This window comes from Zingiber officinale, chromosome 2A (assembly GCF_018446385.1).
Source record: "Zingiber officinale cultivar Zhangliang chromosome 2A, Zo_v1.1, whole genome shotgun sequence".
NCBI classification, from domain to species: domain Eukaryota; kingdom Viridiplantae; phylum Streptophyta; class Magnoliopsida; order Zingiberales; family Zingiberaceae; genus Zingiber; species Zingiber officinale.
The window spans coordinates 99,672,789-99,692,895 of NC_055988.1; the positions used below are offsets into that span (position 1 = coordinate 99,672,789).

General features: G+C 34.9%; 2 protein-coding genes across 6 annotated transcripts; one reads left to right on the forward strand and one right to left on the reverse strand.

Moving 5' to 3' along the window:
• Positions 1–873: 873 nt before the first annotated feature.
• On the forward strand, positions 874–4,014 carry LOC122041703 (plant cysteine oxidase 2-like). 5 transcript variants are annotated; one of them, XR_006129046.1, is made up of 5 exons: positions 874–1,500; positions 2,213–2,331; positions 2,431–2,591; positions 2,699–3,564; positions 3,876–4,014. XR_006129046.1 is itself a non-coding variant. In XM_042601483.1 (3 exons), the coding sequence occupies exons 1-3, from the start codon at positions 1,389–1,391 to the stop codon at positions 2,476–2,478; spliced, it is 279 nt and encodes a 92-aa protein (XP_042457417.1). In that variant the 5' UTR covers positions 878–1,388; the 3' UTR covers positions 2,479–3,948. The 5 variants fall into 5 exon arrangements, 1 of the variants encoding a protein (XP_042457417.1); XR_006129045.1 differs by having other exon boundaries at positions 878–1,500; positions 2,699–2,905; positions 3,331–3,948; XR_006129043.1 differs by having other exon boundaries at positions 878–1,500; positions 2,699–2,905; positions 3,340–3,948.
• LOC122041702 (probable WRKY transcription factor 43) lies at positions 3,962–5,194 on the reverse strand. The gene is made up of 3 exons (XM_042601482.1): positions 4,850–5,194; positions 4,635–4,784; positions 3,962–4,133 (listed from the first exon to the last, which is right to left on the reverse strand). Exons 1-3 carry the CDS (start codon positions 4,972–4,974, stop codon positions 3,962–3,964), a joined length of 447 nt encoding a protein of 148 aa, XP_042457416.1. The 5' UTR covers positions 4,975–5,194.
• Positions 5,195–20,107: the final 14,913 nt, after the last annotated feature.

Sequence of the window (20,107 nt, forward strand, 5' to 3'; positions counted from 1 at the left end):
TTGTTAAGATAAAATCACAGGAATATATATATTTTTTAAAAAAATTATATCATAGAAGCCACATTCTTCTTTTAAATTTTATCAAAATAATAATTTAAATATATGCATTTATCCTCATAGTTAAACTATTAGATACATTTTTATGCACAGGCCGATCTCCAAAATTAAACAAATCAGGTTTTTTTTTTTTTAATATATTCATATTTAAAAACTTATTACTCGTTGATATTAAGAATACATACAATTTATTTTCATGTTATTTGAGTTATTTAAGTTTATTAATTGATTTTGATAAGTTTTATATCTTTATCTGGTTCTTCTTTGGAAAAAAAATTAATTTAATATATTATATTGAAGGTAATGATTTTTCTTTAAAAAATAAAATTTTAATCAATTACTATTATTTGAAAATTTACCACGATGTAATATAGTAATTAATGAGTTCAGTTTAATAAGTTCAGTTCTTCTGTCTCGAGATTCTCATGTTCCCTTGTCGGTTGGACAGTTATTATAATTTCATGATGTACACTGCATCCTTGAGATATGATTTAATTCGTTCGATTAGTGAGGGAACACGGGAATACATGAATCTCGGACAGAGGATCTAAACTCTGGCATATATTGGGTTAAATATGGAGAGGTAAAATGAGTATGGAGTATAATTTTTAAACTTAAATACAGGATTTAGATATTCTAAAGTTTTATTTACATGGTTCAATAATTTATCAGAAAATTTAAAACAGATGGCTCGAACCGGCCTTGGCACTACTCAATCGGGCCGTAATTTACCGGTCGACTAATGTTACGGGTCATGTACGGCAAGCTCCTTGACGGACCGGACCGATTCCAAGTCTAAACCCTAAATCATCCCGGCATTTTGACAGACGGCCAGCACGGCGACCCAGCTGCCTTTTCTGTCAACGTCACCTGCAACACTCGACGTAAAAAAAGCAGTTTGAAGCAGCCCACGGAATTGAAAGCCTCGCCATGGCACCTGGTTTTCCTTATGTACACCTCGTTAAAAATGGTATGGTATTCGTATCCTCAATCTCCACCTCCATCCGCCACCACAATACTTCCCTTTTTTCCGCCCGTGACGGTTTGCTGCCAATACTTCCCTTTTCGCATCCCAATTCCGCCGGAGGAGGAGAAAGAGATCCCTTTTCACCCTCTTCTCTTTTGAGGAATCGAAAGTGAATACCTTTGGCAACTTTATGTGTGTTTTGTGCAAAAACCTCCGTCTCCGATCCACCCAAACGCGGGCTGTTCACGTTTGTTGCAGTTTTCGCGCTGTGGCATTCCGTGACCCCGTAAAGTTAGGCTTTTGATCGCGTCCGGGGTTTCGGAGGAGGCTGTGCCAGTGGCAGAAAAATCCGACGCTGGCTCCGATGCCGAGTGCTGTGCAGAGGCTGTTTGATACCTGCAAGGATGTGTTTGCTGATGTCGGATCAGGGGCCGTCCCGTCGCCGGCTGATGTGGAGCGCCTTCGATCCGTCCTGGGTAATGTTCTTATATCCACCACGAGAGATTAATAGATCATAAAAAATTTCACTGTTCCTGGTTTACTTTGAATTATGGTTTTTCTCACACGGTTTGCTTGCTTATTGAGTTCTTTGATGATCGTCTGCCAATGTGATTAATAGTTTACTTTTACTGTCTCTACGTCAAGATGCATACACTAATAGTTAGAAAAGATATCATTTATTGCTTAATTTCCAAGTCTTGAATAATATATTTAAACAGATCGTAAAAGTCAAGGTTCTTGCTGACTGTGATTATGATTGCTAATCTTAGCTAATACTTAAAATTAACAATGACAGATGAATAACAGGAGTTGAGGGATTTTGTTATTACTGTTTTTTTCTTGTATGGACAAGTTCAAACCTAACACATCAACTAGTGAGTAAGAGCCAACTGAAGCTCCTTTAATGACCCAAATGAGTAGCTCATGGTTTTTCAACCTTTTTTTCCTCATTGGCAGTGATGCTTTTGTCGAATTCTCTGGTTGATTGTCCATGATATCATTGGTACGCTGTGTTTATTAAGGAATGACACAAGGCATTGGATTTATGCTCATGTAGCCAATTTTACTTTGACTATATATTTTGCAAAAACACATGCATTCATTGGGATACTTCAGTTAGTTTCTTGGATTGCCTTCAGGATTGTTTAGGAATATGATGGAGTTCTGATCATTTGTCTTCTCCTGCAGATACTTTAAAGCCACAAGATGTTGGTCTAAGTCGCAACCTACCCCTTTTCAAGCATGCCTCAACAAATAGACCTCCTGCTGTAACATATTTGCACCTTTCTGCATTCCCCAATTTTTCGGTATCTTAATTTCTTCACATTGTACCACATGACGCATTTGATTATAAACACCACCTGGATTGTGTTAGTTCTTCCTAATTGCTACCTGTCATTCTGCAGATTGGTATTTTTTTGCCTCCCACGAACAGCAGTCATCCCGCTACATAATCACCCGGGCATGACTGTTTTTAGTAAAATTCTTGTTGGCTCCATGCATATTAAGTCCTACGATTGGGTTACTGATCCTCAGAGTCCCAACGAAAAAATCATGTCCCCAAGTGGTGTGTGCTCTGTCGGAATGTTCAGTTAGTACTAAGTGCCTAGCAAGCATAAGCCTCTCCGACTTGTTTTGATGATTTTGACTAGTTGTTGCTCGGGAAATCTGCAGGTGCATGCTTGGCAAAGGTGAACACTGATGCCGTCTTCAAGGCACCTTGTGAGACATCCGTTTTATACCCTACTACTGGGGGTAACATACATCGTTTCACTGCAGTGACCCCTTGTGCAGTTCTTGATGTCCTTGTACCACCATACAATGACAATGAAGGAAGAGCCTGCACTTATTACGAAGAGCATGCATACTTGAGTTTTCCTGGTATTTGCTCCTCTTGTTGGCAATAAGCTTTAGTCGATTTGCTGTCCTATAGTTTCACTATTAAATTATAAAAATATGCAATAAAGTTAACAGTACAGAAAAAGAAAAGGAAAAGGAGATCGTTTGTCTGTTTATTATCCAAATTCATTTATTCTTTGAGTTGTTTGCAATGAAAGCTTCTTCAGATATTTACCTCTTACCCATATAATCTTGGAAAGGTTTCATTATTTTTCAATGCAATAGATAAGCTGAATCAGAAATTGTTTTGGTTTTTGGTCGCTCTAAACCTTCAGAAGACCCATCTCATGTTGAGCATCTACGTGCATGGCGTATAAGCTTCTTGCCTAAAGGAATAAATATTAGTTTCTGATTGTCATTCCAGTCTAACAGATTTAGCAGATGTGGTCTCACTAGCTGCCTTTTAGTTGCTGCAGTCCCAGGGGCAGGCGATGGTGACTACGTGTGGCTGGAAGCTATGGCGAGTGAACCCGAAGAACTTGTCGTACGCGGTAGCCAATACACAGGACCAGAAATTGTAGAGTACTGACCTCTTAAAATGCTATGATGCTGCAAATTTTGCAGAAAAGCAAACAAGACTTGCTGGGTTGCATGTAAATACACAGAAAGCAAAGGAATTTGAGGCAATAAAAGGGACATGAGTAAGGGTGCCTTCTCTATTCAAAAAGTCTTTGGTTTCTTCGATAGATCTTTAACATAAAAACACATCCACAATGTGCCTTCAAGTTTGTTTATAGCCAATTTGTTTTTATATAGAATTTCTCCATTCTCCTTTTCGATACTGAGTAGCGGACAGTCCTGGGAATTTAAGATTAGTTTGCTACTGCCATTTTGGCATAGCCATTGATTTTAACAGGAGTTCTATTTCTCTAATCACTTGTATCCATGACATATTTCATGGTTTCTAAAAACAACCAAGTGTGGTGCTAGAAATGTAGATTGTTATGTGCAGAATTCAGGTCATATCAACAAAAAAAACACACTGAAGTTGAATTGCAGCCCTGAGATGATCTTCCATTAAGTCTCTTCCCCAATGAATTAGCCATCAGAGTTTGGCAGATGACGAGCTTGATGCTGCACAGCCGCAGGTTGCGGAGCATGATGATTATGGACACCCTCATATGTGGTTATCACAAAGCTTGAATCATCTTGGTGGCGCTCGACTCTCTTCTTCACATTGCATCCGATACTTGAGCACCGATAGTAGTTCCTGTCTCACATTACAGTACGCCTCTTAAATCAGGTAGACGATGCAAAATCTGATCAAACTCATTCAAAAAGTAATCATTTTGATAATTTATTCCTTTTCCTTCAGTTACAGTACAAATATTATTGAGCTTTGATTTGTTAGAGGTGTTAAAATAGATCCTTCAGAATTTTATTATGTGGATTCAAATATTACTTCAGTTATGAAGACATGCCCTTAAACATGACATGTTAGTTAAGATAGTCATCGGTTGGATTAGTTAGAGATGACGAGGATCAATGATTTGCGTGGGCGGCAGTGGAGCAAGCTTAGAAGAGTTGAGACAATTTAGAGTATCACTTGTAGGGTTTGAGATGGAGCAATGGAATAGTATATTGTCAAAGTAAAAACTTTAGAAGAGAGGGATATCATCAACAAGATCTATAGCTCTGCTCTTGCATGAGTTAATAACTTTATGATATTTGATTCTGAGAATTATCGAATGTTATCAAAGAGTTATTTTACCTCGGATTTGGACTACTTTTAACCTTCTTCTTCCCATACTTCCTCCACCTGTATCCATCATCTAGCAACTCAATCTCAGACTTTGTAATGAACCCGACTTTTGCGAGAGTGTTCTTCGTGGAAGATGATGAACTTCCTGCATTCCTGATCCTGCTCGAACAAACACATATTGAATCAAGATAGAGTAGCAAAGCTTTGACATACTGAACACTTGCTTCTTATTCTTGATGCCGCCGCAGTCAAGCTCCTGAGCAGGGGGTTCTGGTTCTTCTGCGACCTGATCAGCGAAGGCCAGGAAATCGTCGACCTCGAACAGCATCATGTCGTCGGGCTGATTCATTGAAGAAGAGGAGTGGTAGAGAGTTGACTGATCTCCTCCTCCACAGGTAGAATCTTCAGGCTTTCTTTTTATCCTTTTCCTTGAAACCTTCAGTTGAGGCAAAGACTTTGGTTGACTCGTGTGAGTCCATATCGTTCATTCCAATTTCCACGGGGATGTGAACTACATCGAAATGGCCCGGTGCTTTGCATCTCTCCACCATTGCGGCCTTCTTCCTAAGCCATCTCCATCGGTTTTTTTTAACTAAAATTATTATATAAAAATTATTAAAATATTTTTATTAATTTGATTAAAATTATTCAAACTGTATCAAAATCATTTTATATTTTAAAATGATCAAAATCATTTAAAAATAATTATAGCAATAACTAAAATAATATTACATTAATTGTTACATAATTATTATATAACTCTTACCCATTATAGCAGTCAGCAGTAATTGTTATATAATAACGTTGCAACGGTGGTAACAATGTGAAATAAGAATATTTTTTGAAATAAAATATATGGATGAGTATTCATTAAATGTAGAGGCCTTTTGATTTTTATCCTAATTTATTTTAATCGGTCGGTTTCTTGCCCAAAGGTAGAGCTATTTGACCGGTCTACTTGTGGTGGGGCATACCGGCCTATCAAAAATCTACCATCTAAGAGGTATATATATATATATATATATATATAATTTGAAAAGCGGGAAAGATGGTGTACAAGATAAATCTCTTTGATTTTGATTGAGCGAAGACTCTTAGCTGAAAAAAATAATTCCGAATGATCTTACGTGTCAAAAGGAACATTAGCAATCAAGGAAGGGAGAGAGTTTCCAGCACATGTACGACCACTCAAGTCAGTAAATGCTCAAGTGGAAGATAGTAAACAGTAGTAAATGAATCGTGTAGATGTAACGTTTGCGTGTGTGCGCGCGTACCTGCGCCTATAGATAGAAATCTCTTTTATAGTATTACTGTTCCTTTGTACATGAATCTTAAGACATTGCTAAAAAAGGACAAACCATAATGATGCACTGATACCTTTTTCGAAATGAATCCGTAATTTCTGTTTAGAAGCTTCCGTCGTACAACTAGCACAAGGAATATTTTTTTTGATTCTTTGACAGCTGTTGCACAAAACGACAATAATGAATGTTGGGTCAAAACGACAATAATGAATGTTAGGTCGTTAAATATGGGGCCCTTAATATGTTTAGCTTGCAAATCGACTAAGCCTCTTTTGTAGTTTGATAGGATGTCACTCGCAAGAGCGGCCAGATCAGATTGAGGAATGATATCAGGGATTCAATCTTCACTCGACCTCTCTATTTGGCCAAAGAATCCGATCGGAACAAGTGGTCAGTATGTCTGATCGACATTATAGTCCGACCGGCTAGATCACTCAGCCAGAGTAGGTAATCATGTTATCCCAAATGACAAAGAGGACTTTGCTTTGAATGGTATTGGCTTAGCTCGAGGCTTCATCAATACTGAGGGACTCGGGATCTGATCGGACCAAGAGTTTGCTCGGATGACCGCTCGACCGAGATGACCGATTGTACTCGCCCTGAACTTGACTTTGATTGCCATGTCAGACCCCCTCCTAGACTTTAACCCGACTTCGGAGGCCCCACATCATCCAACGTATCACAAGCCTCCTCTTCAAGTCTAGTCAAAGGAGGTTGTATGTCCGACTAACTAGACATTTGTGTCGCTTGTGCCTCTTCCGATCAGACATTCAACCTTCCCTCCACCATTCGGCTCAAGATGATGTTATACTTAGCTTCTAGTATTTTTGCGGTCCCTTGTTTCCCGACCAGATGCTCATTTTCTGTATCGTAGCTCAACCCAAGTTGATGTCACTCTGGTGCCTTGGAAATAGGGCATATCACTTGTCATTAATGCTGAGTATGATGAGCACGCCTTCTCATCATAACTTTGCTTATTATTTGACATCCCTCATAAATGCGTCCTGTAGCTTGCTACCGCATGTTTCACACCTATAAAAAGAATATTTGATGTGACCGACAATGGTTGAAATTTGATGTGACCCCTAGTGGTTCAAATTCAACAATCCAAAGTAAATCTCTATCATCTGTATCCTTGATTGGGTGACTATCAAAGATCATCAGTAGGTTTTTTAAGGTTCACATTTTGACGCCACTTTGTCATTCTTGCATTTTTCTCTCCATCTTCTTTATCTTTGTTTTCTACTCACTACCGTCGACGATTCTTCGAATCCTTTGCTTTTATCGTAAGTTCCTTTTCTTTCCTTCCTCCGTTCATCTTTCTCCTTTTTCTCATGGCTTCCACTCCTATTGTTGTCCATAGGCTTTGGTACACGCACCTCCACTACCTTTGATTTCAACAGCAAGGAGGTAGACCAAATGACTCTTAGTTACCACATCTCTTTTGATTACCATATCATAATCCCAACTAGGGATGATAATTTCACCCGAACTTGATGGAGGATCCGATATCCGACCCGAATGGAGAAGGGTATGGAGGGACTATCAATACTCGATATCTGACCCAAATACCCAATTAAATAATATATATATACATATATTAAAAAAAAATTCTTTTTCCAAAATCAACTTACTATTTTTGTTGATATCAGGAGGAGACTATATAGATGTTTAATCTATTTTTAATTATATATATATATTTTTAGTAGAATATTAATTTTAATATATTTTTGTTGAATGATAATAGTTGGATAGAAAGAAGAAAAATTATAACTATGGAAGATATCTGATCCTTTAATGGATATGGGTATACCCATCGAAGATCTTATACCCGATGGGTATGGAGACGGAGGATATAGAATCCGGCCCGAACTCGACCGATTGTTATCCCTAATCTTGACCGGTTATAATCGTCCAAACCTCCCTCCTACTGGCTACATCACTCTCTTCAAGGACCATTTTTTCACTGACCTACGTTTCCTCTTGCATCCATTTTTCATCGATGTTTGTAATTACTTTTATATCCCCTTACAACAGTTAGCCCCTAATTCCATCAGGTTACTATGCGGGGTTATAATATTGTTCCATCTATACCAAATCCCACTACACCCCTGGATTTTTCATTATTTTTATTATCCAAAGAAGTCTAAGCCAAGCGTATTCATTTTTTAGGCCCAAGTGAGCGCTATCTTTTTTGATAAAATACTCTCGTCCAACAAGTGTAGGAAGTCCCACTACTTCTACCTTCAATTGGTCCCTCTAGTAGCTTTCCTGACCAGATGGCAAATGGAATTGCCTAACCCCCCAAGCTGGGTGTGTGCCGTTGGGAGCCAGTCTACCTCACAGCGCTGAATGGTGAGTCCACACTGAATGGTGTTGATCGCCTTGTAGTTCAGTTGTGCCTTTCTGATCATTTGGAGAGTCCATTCTTCTGGTTCTAATGTTGTTCCATCTTTCATCGGGAGAGTGTAACCTTTCAAGATTGTGAACCAAAGCTCGATGTCGGACTTCAAGTAACACTCTATTATATTCTTCAATAACTGAAATTCTCTCCTTTGAATAGTGGAGGTCGAACCGTACTGTAACCTTCTTGATACGAGTTCGACGTCCTTACAAGAAAAAATTAAAAGACAAAATATTTCCAAGACTTTTGTCTTGGGATTAGTAGTGCTTGAAGAATCAAGAATAAAAAATATTCTAAAAGAAAAAAAAGAGATTTAAAATGCTTTGAAAACGGTTAAGAAATTCAGAGCTAACGAGGCTCTGATACCAATTGATAGATCGGAGCAAGCGATAGAGGGAGAGTGAATATTGCTCTTTAAAAACTTTTTCTTTTAAATCAGAATCGTGCATCGGAAAATAAGAAAGAGGACAAAGTTGTTTACTTCATTCGGAGCTTAGCTCGACTCCTACTCGAAGGTTCGCGGTTCTTGACCGCACCGATGGGCAAAACACTATAACCCTTCTTTCCAAGATCCTCGGAAAGAAATAGATCGTATAGATACAAAAGTGTAAGATAGTAACACTCCTAATATCTTACAGAAAATTAAGTGCAGTACAAAAATAAGATATACCGACAATAGTAGTTGAAGGTCGAAGCTTGGTTGGCACTATCGTATGAAGTGGCTCGCAGAGTTGATGAAGACTTGTAGCACGAGCAGCTTGCAGAACAGCACTTGAGTTATTCAGAAAGTAATTTTTTAGCCTCTGACTTCGAGCTCCTTTTATAGGTGCCTTGGACGTTCGGTCGACCGATCCCTCTGTTCGGTCGACTGAACCCGCTCCCTTCCTTCTGGCCGGAGTCTGACGCTGGCTTGATCTTCGGAATTAATTGCTCATTAAGGGTTCGGTCGACCGATCATGCCTTTCGGTCGACCGAACTGGATCTTTTCCCTATTCATCACAATTAGTTGAGATCTTCTTTTAATGCAATATTTAATGCTGATTGGATCGGTCGACCGGTCCTCCGGTTCAGTCGACTGATCCACTCCTTTCCATTTTGCTTCTGATCGATGGTTGTGAGCTGGTATATGCTGAGTCATCAGAGTTCGGTCGACCGATTATTGTTTGATCGAACTTGGGCTGTGATCTGGTCTGACCTGAATACTGCTTTCATTCTGCCTTGTTCGGTCGGCCGATCCTACGGTTTGGTCGACCAATCCAGCCGCACCTGTAAAACAGTATTAGACAAAAATCTCCTGCAACACGGATATTAGAACAACAATATTATAGTGCAAGAGTAATATGAAAGACAGTAGAACTGTCTTGATCTCAACTTGAAGCCTTCCCGGTTTCTTCAGTTGGATCAGCGACCTAAGGTTGTTCCCTTCGGAAACTCGACCTCACTGTCGCTCCTCTAGTTTGTTTACCTCAACCTACCTGCCAAACTTTGATCATCCAGATCTAGTTTGGACTTTTCACTCAGCCTTGATCTGCTCCCCAGGACTTTTCTCTTGATCTTCGGTCCTCCAGACCTCTCGATCACACTGCCAAGCTTCGGGTCTCCTCGACCTACTTGGACTTGCACCTGGGTTCCACGATCTGCTAAGATTTCTCCTGCCTAGCCTCCAACTAGGTCTTTCCCGGTTGAGTAAACATCCTGCACACTCAGTCAACTTGTTAAATCATAACAAGACTTAACTTGAACCTTTTGTAGGACCCTTAGATTCGATAGAGGGATTCGAAAATATCGAGTATAAACGCAGCAGAAAAGTAAAATAGACACAAATGTTTTTTTACTTCGTTCGGAGCCTGTGACGACTCCTACTCGAAGGCCCGTACTCCGTGAGTACTTTCGTTGGGCAATTCACTAGCAGTTCGAAATAATGATTACAAAAAACAGTACAATGAATGCTAATGAAAATGAAAAGCAAATACCGACAATAAAGACAAGAAAGGAGCGTAGTGTCGGAGCTTTGTTCACGTCGCAGAAGTGCAGAGCAGTGGAAGACTTTTCTTTTCGTTGTAGTTGTTCTGAAGCTCTCCTCTGACCCTTCTTTTATATGAGGCTCGGGGCGCCTTGGATGCCTTCCGGGCGCCCTGGTGAGACGTGGCAAGTCTAACCAGCGAGCTCCACGTGGCGACACGCGATCAGGATGAAATTTCCCTCCCGGGCGCCCGGATTCCTTCCGGGCACCCGGACCCTGTTTTCCCGCAGAATCCGTCCTGCAAGACAAACGTTAGTCCGGAGGCAAATTTACCCTGCAACACAGATTGTTACAAAAGCAAAGTGAGTATGAATTAGCAAAAAGGAGTATGAGTTAGATTCCGTCTTTCCGAGACCGGAATCTAGTCACGATCTCGACTTAGATATCCGAAATGGATCTAAGTCGGATCGACGCCTAATGTTCCTTTCCTGAGAACGCGTCCTCACAGTCACTCCCCTCCAGTGACTTACCTTAACTTACTTGTCAGACGTCCGGTCAACCCTTCGACCCGTCTGGACTTCGTGCCAGCTATCCGGTCAGCCCATCGACCTAGCTGGACTTCGTGTCAAACGTCCAATCAGCCCGTCAACTCATTTGGACTTCATGCCAGTTATCCGGTCGGCCCGTCGACCTAGCTGGGCTTCGTGCCAGACATTCGGTCAGCCCGTCGACCTGTCTGGGCTTCTCCTGCACACTCGATCAGAGTGTTAGACAACAACAGACTAACTTAACCTGATTTGTCATTCATCAAAACCTGGGTTAAATCGTTAGTGCTAACCGCACCAACAATCTCCCCCTTTTTGATGGAATGACAACCTGGTTAAGTTAGTGAAAACATATGCAAGAAAAAAACAAGCATTTAAATGGTTTTTAAGTTAGTTTGTATTTTCAATTCTGGTTTAGCTAACTTAACAACCTAACCCTCCCCCTTTGGCATTCATAAAAAATAAGCATGGATTAAGTAAGCATAGACTTCAGTAAAAAAATGTCAAGATAATCTGGGGGAGTTTAAGCTTTTGAAAATTTGTTTAAAGCATTAGCTTTTAGCTTTTAGAAAGCTAGCTAAGTTTAGATAGTTTCATTTTCAAACATAAGTTTTCAAAAACCAAAATTCCAAAACTAAGTTTGAAAAATTTATTTTTCCAAAAACTGATTTATTTTTCAACACTAAGTTTGTAAACAATTTAATTTAAAACTTAAGTTTTGACAATGATTTAAGTTTGAAAAATCTAACTTTCATAATTTTCAACACTGAGTTTTTGTAAATCAAATTTCAGTTTGCAAATATATAGTTTGAACTTTACTTTTAGTTTTCAAAGGAGTTTGGTAGAACTAATTTTGATAAAGTAAAATAATTAAATCTAATTTTCAAAAATTAAAATTTTAAAGTTCAAAAGTACTAGTTTCAAAACCATGGTTTAAAATACTTGAAAAGTTGAGTTTTCAAAAACTAAGTAAAAAGGATAAAAAGTTTGTGATTTAAAAGAAACAATTTTGAGTTGATTTAAAAAAATTTCACAATTTTAAGCAAGTTGATTTTGAAAATTGATTTTTAAACTTTGATTTTCAAAATTAAGGAAAATGATTTTGAGAAGCTTAGTTTGTAAACTTAAGTTTTAAAAAATCTAATTTCCACAATTTTCAAAACTAAGTTAAATCTAATTTTCAAAATCAATTTTCAATAAAAAGTAAAACTCAATTCTTAAAAACAACTTAGTTTTATAAGAGTTAGTTTTCAAAAGTAGGTTTAAGAAATTTTTAAGAAAACATTTTTCAAACAAAATTTAAAATATTTTATATAAAGGAAAATTTTTAATTAATTCCTCCCCCTGAACCTGACATAAATTTAAATATTTGCTAAAAAAGTAGATATATATTTATTTTTAAATTGAGGTAGAATTTTCTAGAGAGATTTTAAAGAGAAGATTAAAAAATAACACTTCAGGAGATAATTAAAAAATAAACCTCCCCCTTAATTTGATACTCCTTTAATTTATTAATCCTCCTTATTTATTACTTCCCCTTAATATAAAATTTTACAACCGTAACATATTTTTGTACCTAAGTGTTTTAGACGATTGTATAATTATCTTTATAAAATTGTTCATTTAAATTTGACTAACCGTAATTAATGTTAGATTAAGTTGAAATAAATTAACCTTTAGTGTAATGTTAAGTAAGATAAGTTGTTATTAATTCAATAATTGATCAATATTAATAATTTATTGATTAAATTTTGCTATAATCTAAATTTTGTATTAATTGATGAAGGTGTTAGTTATAATTTAACTTTTCATTTACTTCCTTTTAAGTTGGATTGACTTACTTTAAAGTTGGTGGTAATTTGAAGTTAAATTCGTTATTAAACAAGGTTAAGTAAGGTTCAATTTAAGTCAAACTTTAATTATGTTTTAATAAAAATAATTAATATTTTAAAGGTTGATTAAGAAAAATGACTTAGAGTAATTTTAATATTTTTACTAAGGTTAAACCTAGGTTCTGATCAAATCAAGCTTAGTTTTCAAATAAAGTTAAACTTATATAGTTAAGTTCTACTTATTAATTACATAATTAAGTTTAAAGTTGAAGTTAACGGAATTTAAGTTTTTAAGTTAGGTGTCTAAGTTTTAAATGAATTTAAAAAAATTATAATAATTATTATTTTTAAGGGATTTCTAACAGAATTTAATGACAATTAATATACGTTCAATTCAGTTTTGATTTTAGATTAAAATTAATACCAGTGATTAATTTAGCTTTAAGTTTTAAGTTTAAGTTAAATTTTTAAGTTTTAATTTTCAGTTAGGTTAAATTAAGTTGAAAAGTAATGTTTAAATTAAGTTTTAATGAGTTTTAATTTAAGATCTAATTTTCAGTTAAGTTAAATTAAAAAATAATTTTAAGGTTAAAATGATGTTTAAGATTAAAAATGAGTTTAAAGTCAAAATAATAATTTTTAAAGTGAAAATAGTCCATAGAAATAATTTATTATTATTACTATTTTTTTTTAAGTTAAAAGAATTTTATTATAGTGAAAAAATAAGAAGAATTTTTCAAAATGATAAATAATTTTTTTAAAATAGTTTTTAAATGATTTTTAAAAGTTTTTAAAATAATTTTTAAGTTAAAATAATTTAAAAATATAATTTTTATATTAAATTAATTTTAAGTTAAAATAATTTTTAAGTTAAAATAATTTTTATGTTAAAATAATTTTTAAAATAACAATAATTTTTAAAAGGTTTTAAAAGAATTTTTAAAAGAATTTTTAAAGTTTTTGAAAATGATTTTTAAAACAGTTTTTAAAAAAAAATTAAAATGTTTTAAAAGAAATTTTAAAAGTTTTTAAAATGATTTTTAAAATAGTTTTTTAAAATAATTTTTAAAAGAATTTTTTAAAGTTTTTAAAATGATTTTAAATAGTTTTTAAAATAATTTTTAAAATGTTTTAAAAGAATTTTTTAAAGTTTTTTAAAATGATTTTTAAAAGAGTTTTTTTTTAAAAATAATTTTTAAAATGTTTTAAAAGAATTTTTAAAAGAATTTTTTAAAGTTTTTAAAATGATTTTTAAAATAGTTTTTAAAAATAATTTTTAAAATATTTTTTTTAAAAAGTTTTTATAATGATTTTTAAAATAGTTTTTAAAATATTTTTAAAAATGTTTTAAAAGAATTTTCAAAAGAATTTTTTAAAGTTTTTAAAATGATTTTTAAAAGAGTTTTTTTTTTTAAAAAAAATGTTTTAAAATAATTTTGAAAAGAATTTTTTTTAAAGATTTTAAAATGATTTTTAAAAGAGTTTTGAAAATAATTTTTGAAATGTTTTAAAAGAATTTTTAAAAGAATTTTTTAAAGTTTTTTAAATGATTTTTAAAATAGTTTTTTAAAATAATTTTTAAAAGAATTTTTTAAAGTTTTTAAAATGATTTTTAAAAGAGTTTTTAAAAATAATTTTTAAAAGAATTTTTTTTAAAGTTTTTAAAATGATTTTTAAAAGAGTTTTTTAAAACAATTTTTTAAATTTTTTTTTAAAGTTTTTAAAATGATTTTATAAAAGAGTTTTTAAAATAATTTTTGAAATGTTTTAAAATAATTTTTAAAAGAATTTTGTAAAGTTTTTAAAATGATTTTTAAAACAGTTTTTAAAATAATTTATAAAATGTTTTGAAAGAATTTTTTAATGTTTTTGAAATGATTTTTAAAAGAGTTTTTTAAAATAAGTTTTAAATTTTTTTTTAAAGTTTTTAAAATGATTTTTTAAAATAATTTTTGAAATGTTTTAAAATAATTTTTAAAAGAATTTTTTTAAGTTTTTAAAATGATTTTTAAAATAGTTTTTTAAAATAATTTTTAAAAATTTTTTTTAAAAGTTTTAAAAATCATTTTTTAATAGAGTTTTTAAAATAATTTTTGAAATGTTTTAACATAATTTTTAAAAGAATTTTTTTAAGTTTTTAAAATGATTTTTAAGATAGTTTTTAAAATAATTTATAAAATGTTTCGAAAGAATTTTTTAAAGTTTTTAAAATGATTTTTAAAAGAGTTTTTAAAATAATTTTTAAATAATTTTTAAATTTAGAATAAAATTTTAAGTTAAATATAAAATTTTTAAAGTTAAATTTAAAATTATTTTTTAAAGTTAATTTTTGTTTTAAAATAATTTTTTAAAGTTAATTTAATTTTTAAAATAATTTTTAAAGTTAATTTAATATTTTTTTAAATTAATTTAGTTTTAATTCGAAATTTAATTTTTAATTAATTCAAAATTTATTTTTAATTTGAAATTCAACATTTAATTTTAGTTAATTTAATTTAATTTGAAATTTGAAATTTAATTTTAATTTGAAATTCAATTTAAAATTTGAAATTTAATTTTAATTAATTTTAATTTAATTTGAAAATTAATTTGATCCTTATTCATCTCACCCGATCTAGATTATCAATCAGGGAATCCTATAATTTTGTGAGATGAATTAGATTTAATTACAGAGTTTGGTTTAACTTTTGTTAGATTCAGGTTTAGCTTTGGTCTCAACAAATAGGCATTTTTCGGATAAACTTCTAAGCTTGGTGAGTCACTTGGACGTCATTAGAAGTAGCCAACCTTTCGAGGTTTTCCGAATAGTCCTATCCACGGAGCTTAGTATTAAACCTTGGTCTAACTAGTTAGGATCCATTTAAGGGTAGCTTCGGTCAGTTCCACTTGGCCAAATGCACCAGATCGAAGCCATATCTTTCTAGACATGCGATGCCCAAGCTTCCCTAACGTACTATCATCCAAAAACTTCACCAGTACCATGATTCAAGTTAAACTTGGTCTCTTTTTAACTAATCCTAATTACCCTGCCGGGTTAGTTTGTTTGGGTTACCCTGTTAGTTTTGGAGGTGCCAGCTATTCTGGAGCCTCCCCCTAAATCATTGGTCTTTAATTTAAGATTTTTGTATAATTAGCGTTGGTTTTAGTTAAATTGTAATGTTTAATTTGTAATTTAAATTTAAGTTTTTAATTTTGAATTAATTAAATTGGTCAAATTATCTTTCTTTAAGAGAATGTATTTAATATTTGAATGTTCTTTCAATTTCAATTTTATTGGGTTAATTGAATTATCTTTCTTTAATAGCTTATTTTTAAAGTTTAAGTTTTTATTTATTTTTAAATTTGAATTAACTAAACTGTTTGAATTATATTTTCTTAACGGTTTATCTTTTAGCTTTTTATTAATTGTTAATTTTGAAATTTCTAGATTATTTTTTTTTAATATGTTATCTTTAACATTTAATTTTAAGTTTGTTAAATTCCGTTTTGATTTTATCAAAGTGTTTGATTTTATCCTTATATTTTCTTTGCCTTTTAAATTGATATGGTTAATTGAATTTATTAGATTAGTTTTATCTTTAAAGTTTAATTTCTTATTAATTAAATTATCTTGGTTTTGGATATAATTTTCTAGATTAATATTGTCTAGATTAAATAATTTATTAATTTTATCTAGATCAATATTGACCTTGTCATTTTTTTTGTTTGAATTTTCAAATTTGTTTAGGTTTAAATTCAAATTTTTAGATTTATTAATTATTTTCAGATTTTCTATATTTTCTAAAGTAATTATATTTGTTTTATCAGAAAATATCCTAGAGGTATTTTTGCAAGTATTGTCATGTATACTATTTTCACATATACTTTCAGACATATCCAAATTAACAGTCGCATATTTTAAACTACTACTAGCAAGGGTGTTTTGGTAAATATTACTAACCTTGAGCGCAACCCCTAATTCAGCAGACTTCTCCGTTGGATCTGACTCGAGTCCGGATTCGACTTTAACTTGATCTTCTAGCTCCATCGGCATCTCGTGAAGCTTGATCAACTGGGTCCACAACTCATATGCATTCTTGTATTTTTCTAATCTGCATAAAATATTGTTAGGTAAAACATTACAAATAATGTTACTTACCTTTTTGTTCAGTTCCGAGTTTTGAGAAGGTTTCCTCAAAATTAGCATATAATCGATGTCTACGCTTCCTAAGAAGCATTCCATTAATCGCTTCCAGTAGTTGAAGTCTTCATGATCGTATGGTGGCGGTTCGCAGGGGTTCCGTCCTTCTAGAAGAGTCATAATTTCTTGCACACAGAGAAACAAACAAAAGATCCCAAGACTTGGTCTTGGATTAGCAGTGCCGAAAAAAATAATATTTCACTATTTTCGAAAAAAATAATAAAATATTATTAAAATATTAATAAAAAAATATTATTTCAAATTTTTGAAAATGTAATATCTTGTCAATACTAAGCAATGGTGAAGAGATGACGATGTATTTTTCAAAAATAGTTTTGGAGGGAAAAAAAATGAAAGGCGTAAGGTTTTATTTTAAAGACAAACGATATCTAATTTTTCTTTCAAAAAGTCCCCCCTTTGCCTGATTGGTAGTTGCACCAAATCAGAGCGGTACCTGCTCTGATACCACTTGTAGGACCGTTAGATTCGATAGAGGGGGGGGGTAAATATCGATTCGAAAATATCGAGTATAAACGCAGCAGAAAAGTAAAATAGACACAAATGTTTTTTTACTTCGTTCGGAGCCTGTGACGACTCCTACTCGAAGGCCCGTACTCCGTGAGTACTTTCGTTGGGCAATTCACTAGCAGTTCGAAATAATGATTACAAAAAACAGTACAATGAATGCTAATGAAAATGAAAAGCAAATACCGACAATAAAGACAAGAAAGGAGCGTAGTGTTGGAGCTTTGTTCGCGTCGCAGAAGTGCAGAGCAGTGGAAGACTTTTCTTTTCGTTGTAGTTGTTCTCAAGCTCTCCTCTGACCCTTCTTTTATATGAGGCTCGGGGCGCCCTGGATGCCTTCCGGGCGCCCTGGTGAGACGTGGCAAGTCCAACCAGCGAGATCCACGTGGCGACACGCGATCAGGATGAAATTTCCCTCCCGGGCGCCCGGATCCCTTCCGGGCGCCCGGACCCTGTTTTCCCGCAGAATCCGTCCTGCAAGACAAACGTTAGTCCGGAGGCAAATTTACCCTGCAACACAGATTGTTAGCAAAAGCAAAGTGAGTATGAATTAGCAAAAAGGAGTATGAGTTAGATTCCGTCTTTCCGAGACCGGAATCTAGTCACGATTTCGACTTAGATATCCGAAATGGATCTAAGCCGGATCGACGCCTAATGTTCCCTTTCCGGGAACGCGTCCTCGCAGTCACTCCCCTCCAGTGACTTACCTTACTCACTTGCCAGACGTCCGGTCAGCCCTTCGACCCGTCTGGACTTCTCGCCAGCTATCCGGTCAGCCCATCGACCTAGCTGGACTTCTCGCCAAGCTTCCGGTCAGCCCGTCGACCCGCTTGGACTTCTCGCCAGCTATCTGGTCAGCCCGTCGACCTAGCTGGGCTTCGTGCCAGACATCCGGTCAGCCCGTCGACCTGTCTGGGCTTCTCCTGCACACTCGATCAGAGTGTTAGACAACAACAGACTAACTTAACCTGATTTGTCATTCATCAAAACCTGGGTTAAATCGTTAGTGCTAACCGCACCAACACCTTTGACAACATCAAAACTTAGGTTTGATTCTGGTGCAAGTTGCACCAATAGTATGATTGTTCCATCCATCTTCTTAATCTTTGTGCTTCAGTAGGCGGTTAGTCCTTCTGAGGCGGTTGGACCCTGATACCACTTGTTGGTGCAGCGGGGTTGACAAGAGGGGAGAGATGAATTGCCTGTAAAAAAAATATCCTCCTCAAAACTTTCAACTCAAAAATAATAGCAACAATAAAATAAAATAGAAAGAAAGAAGACTCAGCGTTTTGACTTGGTTACAACCAAGAAGGTTGTTAATTCAAGGCGGTTGAAAAGCGCACTAGAAAAGTCTCATTCTCTGAAGGCGGAGAAGTCTTTTACACACTAGAAACTCAAACAGTTGTTAGGAAGTTGATACCGAATTGAAAGAATAATTTCCTAGTTCCAGGGGCCTTTATATAGCTCCTAAAAAACTTATCTCGAGCCTTGAGGGCGCCTCTAACAAGGTTGAGGGTGCCTCCAGCCGAGTCAACGGATAAAACTCTATCTGAACTCGCAACAGTCATCTAGACTGGGTCGAAGGCGCCTTCAATGGACTTGAAGGCGCCCTGGACAAGGTTGATGGCGCCTTCAAGGCAATGAAGGTGCCTCCAAGACTGCAGTCAGTGTAGGCACCTTCAGCACTTCGTTAAAGATGCCTCCAACTAGCTTTTCCAGCTCCTTTTGACTTGTTCTCTTCTTCCGAGGCTCTGAATGCATGGGTGATTGCGACCAACCGAAATAGGGCTCATCCGAAACCAATTTCCGGCCTTCTACTCGAGCAGGCTTCCGACCCAGCTTCTCATCCCTCGAACGCCGCACACGTTCTTCTCGTCCACCGGTGTACTCTTCCGCGGCTCTCTCGTCCTTCGGACGCACCTAGTCCATCGGCTCTCTTCCCATGCCTTCATTTTTGCTAGCTGCATCTTCCGCTGGACTTCTTGCACTTCTAAACTCCTGCACACTTAGACACAAAGATCAAATAACAAGCAGGACCTAACCTAACTTGGTTGATCACATCAAAACAACTACGAGTTCCAACACTATAAACTAGTGATGTGTAGTTCTTACACCCGTGGATTTTTATATCGAGTTTTGGGTATGCTACCCTCGTTTTCCGCTGCGAAGATTTTCTAGGTGGGCTGGTTTTTTCTCATTGTAGTGGAGTAGGTATTATATATATCTGCAATGTTTTAATACCGTTTCACTTCTTTTCCTATTATGTTGTCAGCTGGAGGCTGCCCTTATTAAACTGCGTGGAATGTTTTATTTACTTTATGGTATATGTTTCAGCCGTGTTGGCTGAGGATTGTGAGGCCCTGAGGGCTATGTATTTTCAGATTCATATTGTTATCGGTACAGGGGAAATGCTGCCGGATTTTCACCGGCTGGGACCCCCGGGGGCGTCATAGGTTAGATGCATAGGTGCTTGCGGGAAGACAGCCGGGGAAGGATGAATTGGTTGGAACTCGATCGGGCCTTCCACTCAGGTCTCGCACTTTGCCTAAGGTCGACCACAAATATAGCCAGGCCATTGGGAAGAGAACACTCTGTCATTGCTTGTTGTTGTTGCACCAATCTAGTCGCTCGGGTGACTATTAACAGTTCCAAATCTTCTTGCGACAAAATTACTATAGTGAGTCGTCTAGTCTTGTTCATCTTCATGTTTCAGATGTAGGTAAAGATTC

Excerpts from the sequence above, each read along its gene's own strand:
- LOC122041703 (XM_042601483.1), top strand. The coding sequence starts at position 1,389 with ATGCCGAGTGCTGTGCAGAGGCTGTTTGATACCTGCAAGGATGTGTTT. Across the intron at positions 1,501-2,212 it reads GCGCCTTCGATCCGTCCTGG|ATACTTTAAAGCCACAAGAT; the intron begins GTAATGTTCTTA and ends CTTCTCCTGCAG. Across the intron at positions 2,332-2,430 it reads CTGCATTCCCCAATTTTTCG|ATTGGTATTTTTTTGCCTCC; the intron begins GTATCTTAATTT and ends GTCATTCTGCAG.
- LOC122041702 (XM_042601482.1), bottom strand. The coding sequence starts at position 4,974 with ATGAATCAGCCCGACGACATGATGCTGTTCGAGGTCGACGATTTCCTG. Across the intron at positions 4,785-4,849 it reads GGCGGCATCAAGAATAAGAA|GATCAGGAATGCAGGAAGTT; the intron begins GCAAGTGTTCAG and ends TTGTTCGAGCAG. Across the intron at positions 4,134-4,634 it reads AAAAGTAGTCCAAATCCGAG|GAACTACTATCGGTGCTCAA; the intron begins GTAAAATAACTC and ends AATGTGAGACAG.